Source organism: Phyllobates terribilis, unplaced genomic scaffold, assembly GCF_046119375.1.
Source record: "Phyllobates terribilis strain yellow unplaced genomic scaffold, ASM4611937v1 Scaffold_7__3_contigs__length_470593459, whole genome shotgun sequence".
In the NCBI taxonomy this organism is placed as follows: domain Eukaryota; kingdom Metazoa; phylum Chordata; class Amphibia; order Anura; family Dendrobatidae; genus Phyllobates; species Phyllobates terribilis.
Genome location: NW_027362767.1, coordinates 65,515,677 through 65,533,742, shown reverse-complemented (window position 1 = coordinate 65,533,742; position 18,066 = coordinate 65,515,677). Strand labels below are relative to the sequence as shown.

Below are 18,066 nucleotides of genomic sequence, written 5' to 3'. Positions count from 1 at the left end.
TTCACCCATAAAGCTCTGCTTGGTTTAGTGTGCGGCGTATGGTACTTGTTGAAACCATGACCTCTGAACTGTTCCAGGTTGGCCTTCAGGTCTTTGGATGTTTGATGTGGTGTTTTTTCCACCATTCACACCAACCTCAAAATTTTCCTCTTTCCCCCACGTCCAGGGAGGTTCTTGACGGTTCCATGCTTGGCAAACTTTTTAATAACATTGCGCACTGTTGAAACTGGGATGCCAAGGTCTTTGGAGATGGCCTAATACCCTTTGGAAGTCTTGTGTTTGCTAATATTAGCATTTCTGATGTCCTCAGACAGCTCCTATGTCTTTGCCATTGTGACAAAGGAACAAGGCCTACTATGTGGCTTTTTAAAACACTGAAGTCATCATTCATGTCACATGGTCACTGACAATTAATCAGAGGTGAATCTCTTGTGATTTACCACAGGCGAGTCAAAATGAGTTTCCATACTAAATTAATGTAAATGGTGCCAATACCAGTGTCACAGCAAGCTTTAGGCTGTGTGCACACTGTGCGTTTTCTCTGCGTTTTTTCTGTGCAGAAATGGGCCAAAAACACTAGAGATTCCTTGTACCAGCCAATGCAATGACAATCCTAAAATGCCCCTTCTCATGCTGCACATAACACATCTGCATCTCTGGCTGCTATGGGCATAAAAGGGGACAAACTTATGGTGTGGCCCCCATGCTCCCCTGACCTCTACCCCATTGAGAACCTCTGGAGCATCATCAAAAGGAGTGTCTATGATGGCGGGAGGCAGTTCACATCTAAGCAACAGCTCTGGGAGGGTATTCTGTCCTCATGCAAAACAATTGAAGCAGAAACCATCCAAAACCTGACAAATTCAATGGACGAGAGAGTTCAGAAGCTCCTTTCGAACAAGGGGTCCTATGTGCAAATGTAACATCACCTAGAATAAAGTTTTGAGTTGAAAACTGTTTGATTTCAGTGTGTAATAACCTGCTAATGCTTATAATTTCAAAAATGACCATTTTTTTGTTCTTTATTAAAATGAAAAGGTTGAAAACTCTGCTGTGCATAATAATTTGGAACATGCATTTTGAGTGCAGTTTGAGTTTTTTATTTTTTTAAAAATATACTGTTATCATAGGCAGTTTGTACAAAAACCTTTCAATTGTACTCTAATAGTTATTTGACTGGAAAATTACAATGACTGCAATTCATATAGGTAATTTGGGAAAATCTGAGAAAATATTATTTGCATAATAATTTGGAACACAGTGTAGTCACATGTTGTTTGTGTGTTAGTTATGGGTCTTTGACCAGGCTTATCATTTTATGTGACGTAATTAAAGGTTATGTTTTAAATCCCCACTATTTGCTATTTACATAATTGCAAAACCGAAAAAAATTATCTGGCGTATGAATTAGTATACATGCACCGTATTGGAGCATGTTCACATTGGTCATTAAACAGGCAAAACCTAAGATAAAAAAGAAAGAACATACACCCTGCTGTAAGTAAGTAAAAATAATTAGTGCATATAAATAACATAGGATACTTAGTAAAAACAGTTTTTGATAAAAAAAAAAAAAAAAAGCATAAAAGCCACCCTACAGCAACAAGGTGTACCTTATTCGGGAGGGTCCTAACCTCTAGTATTAAAACCTTCAGCTGGGCGTTATGTTTATATAGCTTCCCATGGCTTGGTGTCCAAAGTTGGACCCCGGTCCTGCTCAGCCCTTATTCACATTGAAGTAATTTTTGACTCATGGTAAGGTTTTAATACTAGAAGTTAGGACCATCCCGATTTGAGTACACCTTGGCGCTGGTAGGATGGATTTTATGGGGGTTTTTTTAATCAAAAACCGTGTTTACTAAGTACTCTGTTATTTATATGCACTATTGCTTTTTACTCACAGCGGGGTATATGTTAATTTTTTTTATTTTTTTAGGTTTTGTCTATATACATAATTGTCGGACTGGTGGGTTTCCCTTACTAACTCACTATTTGCTATATTTAATAGGACTGACACACCGGCCGAGCTGGAGCTGGTTTGCCGTCTGGCTAAGGAAGCCGGTGCCTTTGATGCTGTGAAGTGCTCCCACTGGGCAGAAGGTGGAAAAGGAGCCGTGGATCTGGCCCGGGCCGTGCAGAAGGCGTCACAGGCTCCCAGCGCGTTTCAGTTCCTGTATGACGTGGAGGTATCACACAGTACTATATCCTCTCCTCGGTGCAGCAGGTGTGATTGGATGGATGGTTCTCATTAGATTTCCTTTTTCATCCTAGTTGCCCATTGCAGATAAGATCAGGGTAATTGCCCAGAAGATCTATGGTGCCGATGACATAGAACTGCTCCCCGAGGCCCAGAAAAAGGCTGAGCTCTACACTAAGCAGGTGAGTAAGTGCCGCGCTCTGTACACACATGTCCATCAGTAAATCGTTCTGGAGCAAAGCTCCACTGGAGAGAGGAGTTATTACGTGTAACTATATAGAAGTGCTTCCTTAATTTATATGGGGTGATGGACACCCCACTGTGATAGATAAGAATATTGGCAGTCAGCGAGTAGCTCATCTGAAAGTGCAGCAGTAACTGGAGTATATCTATACAGGGAAGTCCAAGGCGATATCTAATAAGGTAGGAGCTATGTATCACAGCCCCACCGCCCAATAAACTCGTGTACACGTGTACTGTATGGGGTCAAGGGAGTTGGCTGCTGCCAGAACCTCTATCGGCTGCTTATTTTCAGCTGTAACAAAAGGATCAAACCTTGAAATTCAAAGTGATCATTCATCTGGGAATAGACGGGAGCTGGATACATGTTAGATGGATGGCAGATTGTAATGAAAATTGTGGGTTCTGTCTGCGTTAATCTGATGTGTACGGCTAGTTTATGGTGCTGCTTTCTGTCATTAAACTATTGCATAGTTCATAAGGTTGAAAAGAAGGCACAAAGCAAAAATATCCAATTTATAGTCCTGACAGGTCCACAAAGGTCCAGCCTGTAGTCCTGACGGGTCGGCAAAGGTCCAGCCAGTAGTCCAGACAGGTGCGCAAAAGTCCAGCCCGTAGTCCAGACAGGTCCGTAAAAGTCCAGCCCGTAGTCCAGACAGGTCCGTAAAGTCCAGCCTGAAGTCTTTCTGTATTTATCCAAATGAAAGGATTGACATAAAACTTCCTGATTCTTCTCATGAGAAATGCAGAGGTTTTAAAGAGATTGTGTTTTTTTCAGAAAACTTAACTTCCTTATAAAGTAACCACAAACTTTCCTTACTTGCCCTCCCTGGGTCCAGTGTGGAGTCTCCGCCACTGCCCCGGTCTGTTGTTTGGCTGCAGCAGTGATGACACACCACAACGCTGCAGCCAATCACTGAGTTCAGCGGCATTTCCCAATAAATCAGTCTGTGACAGATCATCTCTGCGGGAAGAGATATCAGCTGATATTCCATCTGGATTGCTGTTTATGGCAGCCTGTATTCTGGCACAATGAGAGCCAAAGAAGAGTTTCTGTTTCCGTACATCATTGCTATACCTTTCTCTGATCAGCTATAGGTCGGAGGACCTGCCAGAATTTGTGAACCCCCCCCCCCCCCACCAAAGTCAAAGATTAATGATAGTATACACAATAATGTGTCTCTGGTGATTGCACCAATTAACTTAGATAATTACATAATTGGCTGACTGCTGTGCTCGCAGGGACATACTGAGTCATTTCACCTTCACGCCACGTTCATCAGATTTTCTGCTGTTGTCAGCAATAACTTACTTGTGACTGACCAAACATTCCCCATTTTTCTGATTCGCTTCCCCTGCAGGGTTTTGCAAATCTGCCAATCTGCATGGCCAAGACTCATCTGTCCCTATCTCATAATCCGGAGCTGAAAGGTGCACCCAAAGGCTTCGTCCTGCCTATCCGTGACATAAGAGCCAGCGTCGGGGCTGGATTCTTGTACCCATTGGTTGGAACGGTAAGAAACCCATTCCTGGACAAAATTTTTATGTGCCTTTAAGTGACCATGAACGTCAGTACAGATTTAGCATTCTATGCAATAGAGGGGCAGTATGTGGGGGCTTTTCTTGATGATTTTGGAGCAGAATATCTGTGTGAACGCATCCTTGGGTTTTCGTTCTTCACAGTTTTTGCAGCTTTTTTTTTTATAGCTTGTAAATAAATGCAAATTTCATGCTTTAATTGTGATCACTTCTCCACACAACGACTGATTCAGGTTACAGATTTGTATCTGGAATTGCTAACGAAGCAGTTTCCATCCCTAATAACATCACACATCCGTCTGAGAAAGAAGCATTATGGGGTCATTGTTTTTTTGAGCTATCCTAACCTAGCACTTGTTTCTGTAGATGAGTACGATGCCCGGCCTCCCGACCAGACCCTGCTTCTACGACATCGATCTGGACCCCGTAACTGAACAAGTGAATGGATTGTTTTAATATCTCACGTTACAGGTATTTCCGGATTCTGACACTTTAAATGGAGTACCAGGCACCCCTGGGACATGTAGTTACCCAGTGAGCGTACCCTTCATTATTTCACTTCTCTGTCCTATTACGGGGATATTCACAGCAAGACAGAATATGCAATAACCTCTTCTCTTTTGTGGCATTGCTATAATTTGCTTTAAAGGGAAGCGGTCAACACGTTTTTACATATGGAAGAATTAGTTGGGCTTGTTGCCCTAGTAAAAAATGTTTTTTTATGTACAGATCAGATGTGATAGTCATGAAATCTATTGTAGAAGCCTTATGCAAAACAGACTGGAAGTGCACTAGGGGCATGGAAGAAGCAGTGACACGCCCCCAGCGCACTTACAGCATGATTTGCATATGACTCCTACACTAGATTTCTCATGATTGGCACATCGAATCTCTACAAATATCACCAGGATTAAGTCTGGGAAGGTAGGGGACACTTCCACTTACAGCGCAGCGGCCACCCGGCTCTGCACAAGAGAAATCTCCAGACGTACAACCGGTTCATTGTCAGGATAGGTGCGAGCCCCATAGGTTCGGAACTATCGAGTGATGCCATAGCCTATGGAAATGGTCATCGGTCAGTATGTAGGCTCAATATAACATAAGTTCACATTTTCCAAGTCTTTCTTCTGCCATGGCTATTGTTGACTGGGAGATTTCAAGAAACATGATGCCTCCAGTTGCATTTTAAGGGACTGTTTGAGGTGGTTTGGGATCTTGACTATGAATACTTTTTGCAGACATGGAATCTCACTGGGACACTGTTATTAAGGCACTGTCCGGTGGAAACAAATGATGACCTATTTACCAGATAGGTGGTAACTTACTGATCGTGGGGGCCCGACCGCTGGGACCTGCATCCATCAAGCATGTGCACTGCCGCTCCATTCTAACTTGGATTAAAGTGCCTCGTTCTCCCGATCGGTGCTTGTCCCAGTGGTCCCCCGAGTGCTGCATATTACAGAATTAATGGCTGCATATGCTGGAGTTTAACTAACATTTTTTTATATTTTTCCCCCAGGTTGTGACCCTGGATGTTCTGCATTACTACCACGGAGGAGTAGGAGTTGCAATCAAAATTCTGCTGCTTGAATCTTTTTACTTTTACATTTTTGTAAAATGTCTTTTTAATTGTCATTTTCTCCTTGGGCAATTTCCAATCGGGTCACAAAAGAATTAAAAATATTTCATGATTTTACATAAGTCACTCGTGTTGTGTGTATTCTTTTTCTGCTTTACCTTTTACATATCTTTCATGTGCTGTAGTAAAGGTAAATTAACCTGTTATAATTGACTTATTCATCCGTCATTCCAAAAATTAAAGGGTTAGTTCCGCATGGGAAGATGAACAGGGTCATGTCTGCAGGTATGCGGTGCGATCGGTGGGGATTGTGCACCAGTCCCGTTATCGCGCATGCATCCTGGTAGATATCAGTCACCTGCAGAAATAAGTGGAGCAGAACTAACCCCTTTAAAGGGTATTCGATGTAGAGGAAAAAACTTTCTAAAAAGTCTGTGCATTAATTCCCTATGGTTTCTCTGCTTGCTATCGGTGAATAGGAACCTTTTTGTTTTCTTTCAGAGTATGAAAACTTGTCCTAATCATGTGAAGATATATTTATATCTGTAAATATTTTTATTATATTTATATAATATTTATATTATATTATAATAAATATATTTATATGTAGCAGATTAGTCCTGTTCATGTAAATGAATTTTGCAGACATCCCTGTGATTGCTTCCCTGCAACAAATCTGCTACATGTGAATATAACCTAATGATCAAAGCTCGTAACAAGATATTTTTTGGATACCCTCCCTGTAAAGAAGCCCAGAACCCGCATGATCATCACATGAGCAGGACACATTTTTATTCCTTGCAAGAATGGAACTAAGATTCTCATTCATTTACAGCAAGCAAAGGTCTTGAAAACCAACAGGCAAGGAAACATAAAGTCTTATATAAAATTGCATATAATTTCATTTATAATGCTTCATTTGCTGAAATCAGGGATATCCCAACCACCTGAAATTTATAGTTGTAGTATTATAGGATGACATTTGGTGGTCCAGTAGATTTGCCTTAAATATTAGTGGTGGGAATGCCATTTTAACAAGCTTAAAAAAAAGCTAAAAAAAAAATGTCAGCAGTAGAGATGGTGCAAACTGTTTCGCTGGAGCTGAGTGGAGCGGCCACGTCACTAATCTGTGGCGGCTGGATGGAAGCCCTGAGAACCACCTCTTGGCATCCACAGCTCTTCTTTTGATTAGCCGGCCCGACTCGACGTCCCGTTGCACCAGGCCAGCTAATCAAAAGAGGGGTCGGGGATGCTGGCAGTTTGGAGGCGGTTTGCTGGGCTCCCGTCCGGCAGACGCAGATTACTGATGAGGATCGGGACCTGCAAATCAATTTACCCCATCTCTAGTCAGCGGATATAAAACATTGACGGGGTTTATATGTTCTACCTCTGCGCTTTGAGATTCTAATGAATGAGTGGATGGAATGATTCACTGACGTGTAATTAATAAAATACTCGGACATAAAACTGCAAGGCAGCGAATCTCTGTACACAGCTCCAGGCTTTGGAGCGTCTTATCAGCTGGGAATTTATTGCAAGGGAGATGAGCCTCAGACACAGCAGCCTCCTCCTCCTGCATGGTCTCCATGCACAAGGAAAAAAAATGGTTGCCATATTGGTTTTTACCCAGAGATTAACACAAGTTAGTAAGAACTCAGCTTAACCTATATTTAATATGCCTGTATCAAACTGAACAGGACATGAAGGAGGAGCAAGACCTCTGTCACTCAGCTGCTATTGGTCAGGCAGCATTACTGAGAACACACCCACTGATGCTGATTGGACAGGAGCAGTCGATGCTTCTCTCTTGTGTCCTTTTCAGTTGAATGCAAGCGTAATATAGTAACAGCCTCAAATAATGGAAGAGAAACATTCTTCAACTTTTTTGACTTCTTATTTTTATACTCTTGTTTTTGCCTTGAATTTCAGCCTTAGAAAAAGTTCTCATGTCATTGTAAAGCTGATCTTTTGAACCCGTACATGTGTTAAAGACATAACTCTGCAAACGCGCACAAGTTTTTTTTGAGATGGTCAAAAATATAGTTTTTCAAATTGAATCCATTTCAGAAAATGCTCCTTCTTTTGAGGTATGTGCATAGTGAGTCTATTTGCTGAGTTTTTGGAGCAGAATCTAAGCAGAACATCCTAAGTTTTTGAGGAGGATTTGGGGGGTTTCCACTCAGTTTTTGCTTTAAAACCTTCTTAAAAAAATAGACTGTGTGCACATAACCTAGGGGAGTTTTTGGAGGAGATTTTGATTCCTGAAGCGGTTTTGAAGATTTTTTTTTACTCTGGAGAGGTTTTTGCAGCCTTTTAACCAGATAGTGCTTAGTTTGGAGCAGATTCCATCAAGAACCTCTTCAAGGGAATACAATGCACTTTCTTGGCTCCCCCCAGTTGTTTTACAAGAAAAAACACTCAAAACTCTGATCATATAAGAGGTTTTATAATGCAAAGAAAAAGGAAGAGTCTTTCAAGTGTTGTTTAGGTGATTTTTCAGGAGTTTTTTGGAGCTCAGATAAACTTCTCAAAAAAATTCAGTCTGCAGAGTTTTTCCAGTTGCTTCAGGAAACCCTGCTTTTATGGAAAATATTTTGAAGGTGTTTTTCCTTCAGCAGTTTAGAAGAGTTTTTTTAAGCTTTTTTTTCCCGAATTGGAAATTGGATTTTTTTTTTCCTGATAGGACAGTGCCTAGTTTGGAGCAAATTTGTGCTGTGTGTTGTCTTTACATATTATTAGAGAAAGCTTCAAGGAAAGATACCAATCGCATCATTCGATTCCAAGAAGTTAGTGATGGTGATAATATTGTATAAAGAAGGATGTGTTTAGTAATTTATGAACAAGTGAAGGACAAAGATGAATGTGTAAGTCCCCATGTCTCCAGTGTCCATCCTGCTGGGACCGTTCTAGTCTGCTGACCTCTAATGATCCGGTGACGGTGCAGCAGAGTGGTCAAGAATGCTAACCAAAGTGACAAGCGAATCCAGGCGTGTAGATGTACAAGCATCTGACATAAGACTCCGAAGCAGAACTTCCTTTGTTTAGAAGGGGTGACTTATTTATCTGCCTAATTACAGGTCCCTAAAAAGTTCAAGTACTTTGCAGTGTCCTGTGTAAGACACCAGTGAGATCCGTTCTCTTGCTTAATAGAAGGATTAGATTCTCCTTGCATTTGTAGCATCATTGGCACAGTTGGGACTAAACTTGGCATCTGACAACATGAATTGTTTCAGTAGCCTTAGGGCATCGTCAGCGATTGTATTCACTTTATAGGATCAAACATTATTGTGGTCATAAATCCGCTTAGAAGATGGTTCAGGAAAAGATAAACCCTGAGTTCACTGACAGATTCACTGGTAACTCATTCTACAGTCTGCTCTGAACTGATACATAAAGGCTGGAAGAGCCAAAAAGTCCCACATTTTTAATGAATCCTTATTCCTCCCAAACATTTTTAAGACAAAAATGCCTATATTTAATTAAAAAAAATACATTGTATTGAGTTACAGAGTTTGTAATATGCTAGAAAAACTACATTTTATATAGAAACAGTGCTAGTTTTGACTCTTGGCTGTATCTAACATTACATTTAATCATTGAAGTGAATAAGGCTGAGCTGCAATACCAGGCACAGCCTCAAAACCAGAGTGGCGCTGTTTCTTAACGACAAAAAAGTCATTTATTTATTTTTTCATATAACCCCGTTATATAACTTTACTTAGATATCCAGATTCTAAGGAAATCTATTGGGAATTGGATGAAATTTAGTCACCACTGGGGTCTAGTATTGAGTGTACCATGAAGGGCGCAGTCAGATGGCCATATAAATCATAGCGATATGGAAATGCAGTGTACGGACTGGCCAGCGGCTCTCCCCACCCGAGAGTGACGGCTGCTTAGAAATACATGAATCTGTCACTCTCAGGTCGGGAGAGCCGCTGGCCAGTCCGTGCACTGCGTTCCGATCTCGCTCCGATTTATACGGCCGTCTGGCTGTGCCCTAAAGGAGTTGTTCCATAAACATTATTTATCACCCATTGATAAAATTTTATAGAAAACATGGGGCTCAAAATCCCCTGTGTGAACGGAGCAGTAGTGATTATGTGCAGCCACCACTCCTGTGACCCGTGGATGGAGCAGTGGTCGCACATGCTCAGTACGGCCCCATTCACAACAGGGGACTTTGAGCCTTGTAATCAGACCCCCGGCTTTTATACATTTGTCACCTACGCTGTGGAAAGTTATGGATCGATACATTAGCATTTAATTTAAATGCATAATATTTTAGAACTAATTTGAAAGTCACAGACAAAAAATATGGGGAAAAAAAAAGGCCATTATCGGCGCATAAAAATGAGCGTTACACATGAACGGCGGACAGAGAGGTAAAAACACTTACTCATACGTCCTTGCAGATGTCTGCAGACTTCTAATTAACACACGAGGCACATTAGTTCACCCGAGGATCCTGACGTTCACTTCGTGATGTGATTTAATGAGGTGTTGAATCAGAAAATCTCACCTTCATGACTTGCATTGGCAGAGAATATGAATCGTTCCCGCTGAAACAAGCACAATACTCTTCTTATTTTGTCTATGTAAAACGTCATTGGCATTGAGAAAATATAAATCAGGTTAGGTCCATGTCACTGCTATAGTCCTATTATCCCCGATAATTACAACTCTCGTTCCCGACATTGTAGTCTTTGGCCTTGATGCTACCTGTCACATAACGTGGATGACGCCATGCTGCAAGTAAAGATTTTATAGCTCCTCATGCACACAGACCTATTATGGCCCGGCTTTATAGAGCAATAATACGACACCCATGCAGGCGTCCAGTTAGATTTGGGGGGGGGGGGGGGGCACAGGACTCGGTGGGGGTCCCAACAATTCGACACATCTCACCTATTCCCAGTGATTATTGTGGGACTTCATGCATACAGCCATATAACAGATCTGTGTTTTATGGGTCCGTAATGCATTGCCCATAGCTTGCCATAGGCAAAATTATACCTCTGCTTGTATACAGAGATGCATAGTCCCACAGTTATCAAGCAGTTTACACTATGGTTTTTTTGCACAAAAACTTAACAAAAAAAAGTTACAATTTATGCAAAACGATTGATTGTAGCACCAAACTTACCAAAAGTTTAAAAGGTGGGAATAGCGTACAATTATGGGAGTGAACAACAATTTTTAGGATGAATTTAGACATCCTTGTATCACAGTTCGACTACGGACTGGCTGCGGGTCTTTTGACCTGACCTTGACAGCCTTGCAGACATAAATGAGGCTGATGAGTAGAGATGAGCGTTGTTCGACTCGAACTGTTCGCCAATCTCAAATTCGAGCTGTTTTGGGCGAACTCGAACGATTTGCAAAAAATCCGGCTGTTCGAGGTTATGTTCGATAACTGTTCGTGCACCAAAATCGTAACTGGATTTTTTCACAGTAATACTGTTAATCAATGTTAATAGACAGTTTCAGTGTACAGTCATGGCCAAAAGTTTTGAGAATGACACCAAAATTATATTTTCACATGATCTGCTGGCCTCTGGTTTTTATTAGTGTTTGTCTGATGTTTATATCACCTACAGAAATATAATTGCAATCATATTATGAGTACCAATAGGTTATATTGACAGTTAGAATGAGTTAATGCAGCAAGTCAATATTTGCAGTGTTGCCCCTTCTTCTTCAAGACCTCTGTAATTCTCCCTGGCATGCTCTCAATCAACTTTTGGACCAAATCATGACTGATAGCAGTCCAGTCTTGCATAATCAATGCTTGCATTTTGCCAGAATTTGTTGGTTTTTGTTTGTCCACCCGTCTCTTGATGATTGACCACAAGTTCTCAATGGGATTAAGATCTGGGGAGTTTCCAGGCCATGGACCCAAAATCTCTATGTTTTGTTCCATGAGCCATTTAGTTATCACCTTTGCTTTATAGCAAGGTGCTCCATCATGCTGGAAAAGGCATTGTTGGGCGCCAAACTGCTCTTGGACGGTTGGGAGAAGTTGCTCTTGGAGGACATTCTGGTACCATTCTTTATTCATGGCTGTGTTTTTAGGCAAGACTGTGAGTGAGCCGATTCCCTTGGCTGAGAAGCAACCCCACACATGAATGGTTTCAGGATGCTTTACAGTTGGCATGAGACAAGACTGGTGGTAGCGCTCACCTCTTCTTCTCCGAATAAGCTGTTTTCCAGATGTCCCAAACAATCGATAAGGGGATTCATCAGAGAAAATGACTTTGCCCCAGTCCTCAGCAGTCCACTCCCTGTAGCTTTTGCAGAATATCAGTCGGTCCCTGATGTTTTTTCTGGAGAGAAGTCCCTTCTTTGCTGCCCTCCTTGAAACCAGCCCTTGCTCAAAGAGTCTCCGCCTCACAGTGCGTGCAGAAGCACTCACACCAGCCTGCTGCCATTCCTGAGCAAGCTCGGCACTGCTGGTAGTCCGATCCCGCAGCTGAAACAGTTTTAAGATACGGTCCTGGCGCTTGCTGGTCTTTCTTGGGCGCCCTGGAGCCTTTTTGACAACAATGGAAGCTCTCTCCTTGAAGATCTTGATGATGCGATAGATTGTTGACTGAGGTGCAATCTTTGTAGCTGCGATACTCTTCCCTGTTAGGCCATTTTTGTGCAGTGCAATGATGGCTGCACGTGTTTCTTTAGAGACAACCATGGTTAACTGAAGAGAAACAATGATACCAAGAACCAGCCTCCTTTTAAAGTGTCCAGTGATGTCATTCTTACTTAATCATGACTGATCGCCAGCCCTGTCCTCATTAACACCCACACCTGTGTTAATGGATCAATCACTAAAACGATGTTAGCTGCTCCTTTTAAGGCAGGACTGCAATGATGTTGAAATGTGTTTTGGGGGTTAAAGTTCATTTTCTGGGCAAATATTGACTTTGCAAGTACAGTAATTGCTGTTAAGCTGATCACTCTTTGACATTCAGGAGTATATGCAAATTGCCATTACAAAAAATGAAGCAGTAAACTTTGGAAAAATTGCTATTTGTCTCATTCTCAATACTTTTGGCCATGACTGTACAGAGGGGCAGGGGATGGATCTCTGCAGAAATAATGAAGATCTCCATTTTTTTTTCTCTTTCCCGCATTTACAGTGGGGCGGTGCAATCTGTCAGCCTATCAGCAAAGCACACACGGAGCGAACTGCTTTTTTTCACACAAGCAAGGGCATGTGTCATTGGCAGTGTATGTCACATGTCCTTGCCCTATAAGACCCAGCCATTTTCCCCGTCGCCACCATTTTCTCACTGCTGCAGCTGAGTGTTAGACGGCACCGCTGCTGCTGTGGGCGCTATACAGTATAACTGTGTGAATTGCGAGCGAATTTCCAGTTACATAGAGAGATAGGTTTAGGGAGTAGGGACTAGTTGTAATTGCAGCCCTTTTGAGGGCTAGGTTACAGCAGTTCATAGCACTTTTTGCCAGGCAGGTCTGTGCCAGTGCTGTGCAAGTGTTTTTCACAGCATTTGGCGAAATGTAGCTCAGCCAATCCTATGCTCTAGCAGTGTGTGTTAGTCAGTGAAGTAGCCTATCTGTGTTGCAAGCTACACCACCTGTGTATCTAATCCCAATTTTTTACTGCATCTAAGCTAGCCAATCCTTTTGGGCCTAGTAGCAGTGTCTGGTAGTCAGTGGAGTAGCCCATCTGAAGCAAGCTACACCACCTGTGTTTCTAATAACAATTTTTTACTGCATCTAACCCAGTAAATCCGTTTGGGCATAGTAGCAATGTCTCGTAGTCAGCGGAGTAGCCCACTTGTGAAGGAAGCTACACCGCCTGTGTATCTAATTCTAATTTTTTTCTAATCTTTTTGAGCTTAGTAGCTGTAACATCCCTGGTGGCGTGCTTGCATAGTGCACCACCTCCCACTATGCAAGACCGCAATCTTACCTGTCAGTCCAGCCTGCAAATCTTGCACCAGTTCATGCTGTGTGCATGTCTCTTGACTGACTGCTTAGGGCGGCGGCCCGGTTACTTCCTGATTCTTATAGCTGCTGTGGGCGCACCCCTAATGCGTCTCCAGCCTATTGCTGTGAGTCACTGGATATTTAAACCCCCTCCACCCAGTAGGAGGTGCCTGAGCAACACTAACATTCAGTGTGCTCCTTGACTCTGAAATTGCCAGGTCCAGTTCTGCTTCTTGTCTGTTTCCGCCATCTCTGGGGGCTGCATACCCAGACCTGTTATCTGTTACTTCTTGTCCGTTTCCGTCATCTCTGGGGACTGTATACCCAGGCCTGTTATCTCTGACTTCTAGTCTGTTCTGCCACTCTGGGGGCTGTATACCCAGGCTCGTTCTTGTATCTCATTGCAGTAGCAGTTCCTGTCTGAACTGTATCCTAGCCTGTTACCTGTTTGTCTCTATGTCCGTACCTTGCCTTTTCCTGCAGTATCTGAACCTGCACCTACTCCAACTCGTTGTCTCTGTACTTCTGTTTGTGAATTTTGTGTCCACTCGCTATTTCATAGTAAGTACCTTGTGTGTATCTGGTTCTGCTTGTCCCTTTTCCCTTCCTCCGTATCTTCCTCCTGTGTTCTAGCCATCTTCCTGTATTTTCCAGTCTGTTCCATGTGAACAGAGCCCTGTCCTCTCTGCCTTGTCCACCGCACCTACGGTTTCGCTCCACTCTGTCTTGCCCACCGCTCCGGCGGCTTCTCTCTGCTCTGCCTTGTCCACCGCTTCGGCGGCTTCTCTCTGCTCTGCCTTACCCACCGCTCCGGCGGCTTCTCTCTGCTCTGACTTGCCCACCGCTCCGGCGGCTTCTCTCTGCTCTGCCTTGTTCACCGCACCTGCGGTTTCTCTCTGCTCTGCCTCGTCCACCGCTCCGGCGGTTCCGCTCTGCTCTGCCTTGTCCACCGCACCTGCGGTTTTCGCTCCACTCTGCTTGCTCACCGCACCAGCAGTTCCTCTCTGCTTTGCCTTGTCCTCTGCTCCGGCGGTTTCGCTTTACTCTGCTTGTCTACCGCATCTGCGGCTCTGTACCTGTCTCCCAGTCTGTACTCGACCCTATCCAGCCTGCGCTCCAACCTGCTAGTACCTCCCTGTCTGCACTCCAGCCGTGCTTGCCAGTATCTCCCTGTCTGCATACCAGCCGTGCTTGCCAGTGCCCACCTGTCTGCATACCAGCCGTGCTTGCCAGTGCCCACCTGTCTGCATACCAGCCGTACTTGCCAGTACCCACCTGTCTGCATAGCAGCCGTACTTGCCAATACCCACCTGCCTGTATGCCAGTCTAACCTGCCTGTTCCTGCATTCCCCGGTGTGGGTCAACAACTGTGACCGGGGTCTGACCTGGAGTCGCACCTGGTCCCTCTGCTCGGTTCCTCCTTGGTCCACGGTGTCGACTAAGCCGCAGTGCGACCTTGGTCGGCTCGGGTTGATATTTAGTTACGCCCCACAAGGCACTCCTCGGTTCATGGTACAGTGGGATCACTAATCACACTCACGCCAGTCAGTCCGGGCGCAAGGGTAACAGTAGCAGTGTCTGGTAGTCAGCAGAGTAGCCCACCTGTGAAGGAAGCTACACCGCCTGTGTATCTAATTCTAATTTTTTACTGCATCTAACCCAGGAAATCCTTTTGGGCCTAGTATCAGTGTCTGGTAGTCAGTGGAGTAGCCCATCTGAAGCAAGCTACACCACCTGTGTATCTAATAACAATTTTTTACTGCATCTAACCCAGTAAATCCTTTTGGGCATAACAGCAGTGTCTTGTAGTCAGCGGAGTAGCCCACCTGTGAAGGAAGCTACACCGCCTGTGTATCTAATTCTAATTTTTTACTGCATCTAACCCAGGAAATCCTTTTGGGCCTAGTAGCAGTGTCTCGTAGTCATTGGAGTAGCCCAGCTGTAAAGCAAGCTACACCAACTGTGTATCTGATAAAATTGTTTTACTGCATCTAACCCAGCCAATCCTTTTGGGCTAGTACCACAGTTTGGCCACTCAGCTCTGCTCGGTTTCCATCCATCATTTTTTGTGCAAACAATTACAGAGTTGCCAATTAGTTAACCACCAAAATGAGTGGCAAAAGGCCTGCTGCTGGTGGAAAGGGGAATAGGCGTGTTGGAAACGGAAAAAAAGGTTGTGTCCGTGGGGTAGGTGGTAAAGCAACAGTAACATCTGCAGAAGAAAGACCATCTTCCAACCAAACTAAGACGCCTACTTCTTTTCGTGGACAATGTGATATGATCCCTTTCTTAAGGACACGCCCATCGCTACAAATTCCAGATGAGGCACAAAAACAGCAGGTGCTTCAAAGGATATCAAGTGCTCCTTCAAGTGGGCTCTCCTCCACCTCAACTTCAGCATCACAAATACTCCAGTCCTCAGAGGTGTCACCCCAATTGCACTTACTTCCTCACAGCTCCCAAGTCTCCAGATGCCCGTCTGAGTATGGGGTAACACAGATGGTTGAGTCTGCAGAGCTGTTTAGTCATACTATAGCCTGGGAATCAGAGGTCTGCTCCAAAGCTTCAGTGTCTGCTAGTCAGCGTAGTAGCCCAGCTGTGAAGCAAGCTACACCGCCTGTGTAACTAATAACAATTTTTTACTGCATCTAACCCAGCCAATCATTTTGGGCTAGTAGCAGTGTCTCGTAGTCAGCGGAGTAGCCCATCTGAAGCAAGTTAAACCGCCTTTGCATCTAATAACAATTTTTAACTGCATCTAGCCCAGGCAATTCTTTGGGCCTAGTAGCAGTGTCTGCTAGTCAGCGGAGTAGCCCAGCTGTTAAGCAAGCTACACCGCCTTTGTATCTAATAACAATTTTTAACTGCATCTAGCCCAGGCAATTCTTTGGGCCTAGTAGCAGTGTCTGCTAGTCAGCGGAGTAGCCCATCTGAAGCAAGCTAAACCACCTTTGTATCTAATAACAATTTTTAACTGCATCTAGCCCAGGCAATTCTTTGGGCCTAGTAGCAGTGTCTGCTAGTCAGCGGAGTAGCCCAGCTGTTAAGCAAGCTACACCGCCTGTAGATCTAATTACAATTTTTTAACTGCATCTAGCCCAGGCAATACTTTGGGCCTAGTAGCAGTGTCTGCTAGTCAGCGGAGTAGCCCAGCTGTTAAGCAAGCTACACCACCTGTGCTTTGGACACTTAATTTTTTTCAAAGGAAACGCTTCGGGCCCTCGGGACACTCAGTCAAGAGCATCGGGGAGGCGCCTCAACGCAAAGGGGCTGGGACTGGCGGCAGCACGCCTTGCGGCGGACCGCCAAGCTCGATCCTTATAAAAGCTTTTTAACTGCAGCAGCTTTAGTGGACGCTACTGGAGCTGATATTACCGCGGCTGCTGGCACTAGACTTGGCCTCCAATAAATCCTTGTAAAAGGATTTAAAGTGTACTCATTCATTCAAATTACAGAGCCAATTTAAATTACAGAGCTTAGACCTGCCTCCACCTCGGGGGTCTCGATCCACCAGCGGACAGGTACCAGTATTGGGAGAGGGGGGCAGGCCGTGAGGGTCCACCACGGCTCTGGCACAAACCCGGCGACACGGAGGTTGCACGGGCAGGAACGGCCTGGCCATGTCGGCTTTGCACTCCAGCGTAATCCCTCTGCCCGCTCGCACCCGTAACCTCAAAGGGATGCACAAACGCCTTTTTTTCCCAGGGCTGTTCCCCGCCCAGCAGGAACGTGGGGGAGCTCAGGTCGGCCTTCCACCATACTCCCTTACCTCCCTCGCCCTCTTTCTTTCTTCCGTTCTCCATCTAACCCCTCGGCTCTGTGGTGTCCGCTCTCCCTCCAGCTCTCTCTTTCTCACAGGTGGACTACCGCGTGTATTCACACTGTGGCAAATCTTTTGGGCCCAGGCATAAGAAGTCGTCGAGGGAATGGATAATATGTGCCCCCTTAGAAACGTCCATGAGGCTAAGTGCCCACGATGCAGAAATGCTGCATATTTTTTACGCTTCTCCCTGGCAGGAAAAACGCATGCGGATTTTAAATGCGGTTTTCCCGCCAGGTAGAAGCGTTTGTGAAGCGTTTTTGCATGCATTTCTGCATGCGGGTTATCAAGCACTTTTCCAAGCGATTTTAGCATCACTTGGAAAAGTGCTTGACAACTTGTTCACACTATATAAATCCATGCAACCGGCATGGATTTATAGTAGTGTGACCAAGAGAGTTAAAAAAAAAGAATAAGAATGGTGAAAAATAAAAAAAATAAAGTTTATACTCACCTAACGATGTTTTCCCGGTGTTTTGTCTGCTCCGTCCGGTCTCTTGCACTGCTTGCGGGGGTGTGAAGGACCTGCGGTGACGTCATTGAGCCATGTGATGGGTCACATGACTCAGTGACGTCATGGCAGGTCCTTAACATCAACGCGAACATTGCAAGACACTTGACGGAGCAGACAAAACACCGGGAAGACATCGGAAGGTGAGTATAAACTTTATTTTTTATTTTAAATTCTGTTTTTTACAGTTTCTATGGTACCCAGGTCAGGATGAGAGTCTTCTCTCCTCC

General features: G+C 44.1%; 1 protein-coding gene across 2 annotated transcripts in view; it reads left to right on the top strand.

Moving 5' to 3' along the window:
• The window catches only part of MTHFD1 (methylenetetrahydrofolate dehydrogenase, cyclohydrolase and formyltetrahydrofolate synthetase 1), a 77,540-nt gene extending 71,863 nt beyond the window's left edge, over positions 1-5,677 (top strand). For both annotated transcript variants that reach the window (XM_073638677.1, XM_073638678.1), the window contains exons 24-28: positions 2,009-2,186; positions 2,272-2,379; positions 3,799-3,951; positions 4,343-4,447; positions 5,496-5,677. In XM_073638677.1, coding sequence (XP_073494778.1) covers positions 2,009-2,186; positions 2,272-2,379; positions 3,799-3,951; positions 4,343-4,432 — 529 coding nt within the window. In that variant the 3' untranslated portion in view covers positions 4,433-4,447; positions 5,496-5,677. The remainder of the gene's footprint in view (positions 1-2,008; positions 2,187-2,271; positions 2,380-3,798; positions 3,952-4,342; positions 4,448-5,495) is intronic.
• The last annotated feature ends 12,389 nt before the right edge of the window (positions 5,678-18,066 follow it).